Genomic DNA, 4,617 nt, shown 5'->3' with positions numbered 1-4,617 from the left:
ACACTCCTTGGGAAGAAAACGGCCATAGCCGTCATCACAAATGTGATGAGGTCAGCACATTTGGTCAAGTGGATATGGCCTAATTTAGCCCAAGCCCACTTACTTACTTAATAGGACCACTCACTTTGAATCTCTCCATTTTTGTCCTAGCCTGGCTAATAACTTTTAAGCCAGACCGAATCAGCCGTTGGCAAAAAAAATTGCCTGCTGGCGACAGTGTGATTTAAGTCTGGGTTATTAGCCAGGCTAGCTATGTCCATCTTTGAGGGTTTGTGTAAACAAACATTGGGTTAATACAAACATTGCGATTGCATGCCATTGACAATGAATGGCCAGCTTTGAGTTTGTGTAAACACAAACATTTAAGACGAAGGTGAAGACGCAAATTGTGATTGGCCGGAATGACATCATGTATCGCCTCACTTCACACAGGTGTGATTTTTAAGCTGCAGAACGCTCGTGTCATCAACGCTCGTGTTGGGCAAGTGCCCAAAAATGGAAGTCCATGACATCAGAATGACCTCCAAATACTCTGATTGGCAATATGGGTTAACCATTGATGTAACAGTTGACAATACACCCCTTTTCTAATAGCCAAGAATTTGATTATATTCTATTTAGATTAGATGATGACACTGAAGTCAACTCCACTCGCCAATTTATTGCATAAAAGCACTTTGGGATGTGAGGAATATAGCCTGCTCTCCAGTATAAAAAGACAAACCGGGTAGCAGCTAGATGTTGCAGTCTTTGATGCTACGGGTGAATAAGTCAACATGACAGATTCTGGCAGGGGGAAGCGACCCCCAGGAGGAGACAGTCCCCTTTGCCCACCTGAGAAGAAGAACAAAAAAGGAAAGGCAACAACCACCCTTATTGAACCTTTTCGCATAGGGCCAGTGTCCTCCACAGAGGAAATGGACACGAAGGTGATTCACTTCCAGAACAGGAAACTGTATGAGCGATTGGAGCAGCGTCAGGCGATGGAGGACGAGCTGCGAGGAAAGATTGAGAAGCTTGAGAAAAGACAAGCCACTGATGACACCATACTACTGACTGTCAACCGCTACTGGTCTCAGTTGGAAGAGAACATTTGTGTACTGAGCCAACGCCTCAAGCCGGAACCTCCAGCAGCACCTGCTCCTGACCCTCCCCTGGGCCCTCCCTTAGACCCTGTCTCGGTGGAGGTGGGAATGATTCCACCATCACCAGTGGAGCAACAGGAGGACAATCAGCAGGAGACTTGGGGGCGTCAGCCCCCTGCTCCTCCTGATGTCTTGGTGGAGACGTACACAGAGCTGGGGTGGGAACGCACAACCAGTGCTCTGCCTCGTCCTCCCCTTAGTGAGAATGCCAAGGCCCTCCTAGCCACACTGGACCACAGCATTGAGGATGAGCTCCGTCTGCAGCTGCAGGACCGCATGCAGTTCAGCACAAAGGCCATCGCCTGCTTGGTGTGTGCCTTCGACAGGCTCCACAACTGCATTTCTGATCTCTGCAACCATGTTCAGGAAGCAGTGTGTGACAGCCGATCTGACGTCATCAGTCTGAACCGCACACTGACGGAGGAAAATGTCCGGCTGCAGGACCTCACCTGCTTCCTGCAGGGACGACACCACAAATGGTCTATGGAGTACAACGAGCTGGTGGATAAGGTTACCAGCTCAAAAACCAGGGTGTCTGAGATGGAGACGACTGTAGAGCACCTGCAGTGGGACATGGAGAAGCTCCACGAAAGGGAGCAAAAGCTCAACGAGCGTCTGGCTGAGGCCCTAGAGCAGTTGAACACTGCATACAACATTTTAGACAGCTCAGGAGGCCTACCTGGTGGCCAGAAAATCACTCTCACTATTCAGACGTTTCAGAGTCTGACTGCTGAGTTGGAGCACAACAAGAAGTTGGCTAACGGCCGCATGGCGGAGCTAGAAAAGCTACAACTGGAGCACCTAGAGGCTGTGAGGGAGAGGGAGAAACTGAAGATGGACCTGATTAACATTCCTGAGGAGGTGTTGAAGGAGAGCCCAGAGTTCAAGTGTCTCCAGTCCCAGTTCTCCCTGCTGTTCGATGAGTCTGTGGAGGTGAAGACACAGCTGGACAAGGCCCAGGCCCTGCTGCTCTCAGCCAGGAATGCCCACCTCCGACAGATCAAACAAATTAAGAGTGACAAGCTATCCTTTCAGAAGAAAATGAGGACTGAGGTCATCCAGCTGGAGGAAATGCTGGCCCAGGTGCGCAAAGAGTATGAGATGCTGTACATCGAGTTTGAGCTGGATCTAGCAGCTAACGAACAAGCAGCGCCCACCAGAAGAGAGGTGAGACACCTCATCAGCATTCTGCAAAACTACAACATGCACCTGAAGGGCAATGTGCAGCACTACAAGAGGAAGCTGCAAGCGACACAGATGGAGATTAACAAGCTAGGGTACCAGAGCGGAAACACTGCCACCGTCCTCATCCTGGAGATGATGAGCGATAGCACTAATGTGAAGAAAAAGGAGTTTGAGGAGAAGGAGGATGAAGAGGAAAGGAGAAAGGAGCTGGACAGGCAGCATGCCCATGAGAGAGAGCGGGAGGCCAAGAGGGAACAAGAGTGTGAGTGTGAGAGAGAGAGGAAGCACAGCGAGGAGCTGAAGGATTCAGACATGTTGAATATGCTGGGAGATGAGCTCAAGAAAGCCCAGGAATCCCAGAAGGAGATGAAACCGTTGTTGGACATGTACAAGTCTGGCCCCAAAGGCAAGACGGACAAAGTCCAGCTGATGGCAGCCGAATTTAAGTCCAAAGCTGAGCTGGATGAACTGAGGGTGCGTGTGCGAGAGATGGAGGAGCGAGAGAGTAAAGAGAGCAAGAAGCTGGCCAAAAAAGACACACCGGGGAAGATCAGGGTGGCAGAAGAGACCATCGACCACCTCCAGAAGAAACTCACTGCCACTAAAAAGCAGCAGGAGTCCTTGATGAGTGAGCTGGATGTGACGTGCCAGGCATTTGAAGACATGCAGGAGCAGAACAGCTGTCTAATGTTGCAGCTCAGGGAAAAAGACGTCAACTTTCAGCCGATGAGCGAACTCAATAAGTCCAACCAGACATACAAGCAGCTGAGATTGGAGAAGGAGGAGCTAGCCGAGCAGGTCATGACCTTCAAGACCCAGAGGGATGCACAGCTGCTGGTTGTACAGAAGCTAGAGAAGAAAAGGGGCATCCTCCAGAGCTCGTTGGCTGCTCTGGAAAAACAGCTGGGGGTTCGGACTCAAGCAGTGGAATCCAGCAAGAGAAAGACTGTGGAAGCTGCTCAGATGGCAGAGGAACTGAAGGTGCAACTGGAACACACCCAGACCAAGCTCAAGGAGATCCAAGTCTCTGTAGCTGAGAAACGCACTGCCCAAGAAAGGGAGAGTGGAACCCTCAAGCGAGCGCAAGAGGTTTTGTCCCGGCTGAGACGGAAGCTGGAGAAACAGAAGGTGGAGTTTTGTCCAGACTCTGAGATCCTGCAAGAAGACATCAACCAGTACAAGGCTAAGCTGCAATGTCCGTGCTGCAACATGCGAGACAAGGACACGGTTCTCACCAAGTGTTTCCATGTGTTTTGCTACGAGTGTCTGAAGACACGCTACGGCACCCGGCAGAGGAAGTGCCCCATGTGCAACTGCGCCTTCGGAGCCAGCGATTTCCACCGCATCTACATCACCTAATTCCCAAATATAAATGAGAGGGGGAAAGAATAGTAGGTGGATAGAACCAAAGGAGAGTTAACTGAGGATTTATTCAGAGATGCAGGCATTCTCTCACACTCTCTCTCACCAGAAAATGTTTTGTTCATCATTACCAATTGGTGCCATCGTTGGTGACCAAACAGTAGTGTCAGCAGATTTATTCATTTCATATACCGTTGCTGTCAGCAGGAAACCTCCTATGAATCGCTTTTTGAGGTTTTCGATTTGTTTGCATAAATCAGTGCTATTGAACACCCTTTATGTCTGTGTGTTGCTTTGAAAATATTGAACTATAATGGAAGTAAAACACATTTTGGACAAAACATCTTAACTCTATTGGTCCTCAAACTGTCTGCTAAAGCAACTAACTTTACCACCTCTCCCACTCTCATGCTAGTAATTGACAATATATAAAGTCGCAACACCAACTTTGATGAGGCAGTATTGCTTTGTTTTCAAAATATAAGGTTTTTAAAAATATATATTTTTCATTTCCTGAAAGATCTTTTGACAGCAGAGATATAAAGAAAGATATATGGTGTAGGAATGACCGTATTAGTGGCTGGAGAAACAGTACAGAGGCATTGGTAAAGGTTAACCAATAGTATGTTTATTGACCAAACGAGCACATACCAACTGGCATAAATACAGGAAGCTCTCTACTCCCAGCCATAGAGTTATATATCTATAGAGAAGACACCCGAGTTCTCCTCCCATCCACTTGCATTAAGTTGCTCAAAAGCGCATGAGGCGGATTCACTCCTCCTTCCTGGTAGGAACAGAGTGCATTCTGGGACGGATTGCAATGGTGAGTGGCCCCAAACACATGAACGCGCTGCCGTTGAACGCACACGAGCGTCGTCCGTCGTGAACGTGTACAATGTTAGTCAACGGACAGCGCGTTCAT

The 4,617-nt window shown here is 48.6% G+C and overlaps 1 protein-coding gene across 1 annotated transcript; it reads left to right on the top strand.

Annotated features, from left to right (window-relative positions):
* Nucleotides 1-776: 776 nt before the first annotated feature.
* On the top strand, nucleotides 777-3,689 carry LOC310856662 (E3 ubiquitin-protein ligase BRE1B-like; the record flags this gene model as incomplete). The annotated part of the gene is made up of 1 exon (XM_083762134.1): nucleotides 777-3,689. The coding sequence occupies one exon, from the start codon at nucleotides 777-779 to the stop codon at nucleotides 3,687-3,689; it is 2,913 nt and encodes a 970-aa protein (XP_083618260.1).
* Nucleotides 3,690-4,617: the final 928 nt, after the last annotated feature.

The sequence above is a fragment of the Protomyctophum parallelum genome (assembly GCF_964188405.1).
Source record: "Protomyctophum parallelum genome assembly, chromosome: 3".
NCBI lineage: Eukaryota > Metazoa > Chordata > Actinopteri > Myctophiformes > Myctophidae > Protomyctophum > Protomyctophum parallelum.
This window is presented reverse-complemented; position numbering and strand designations above follow the sequence as displayed.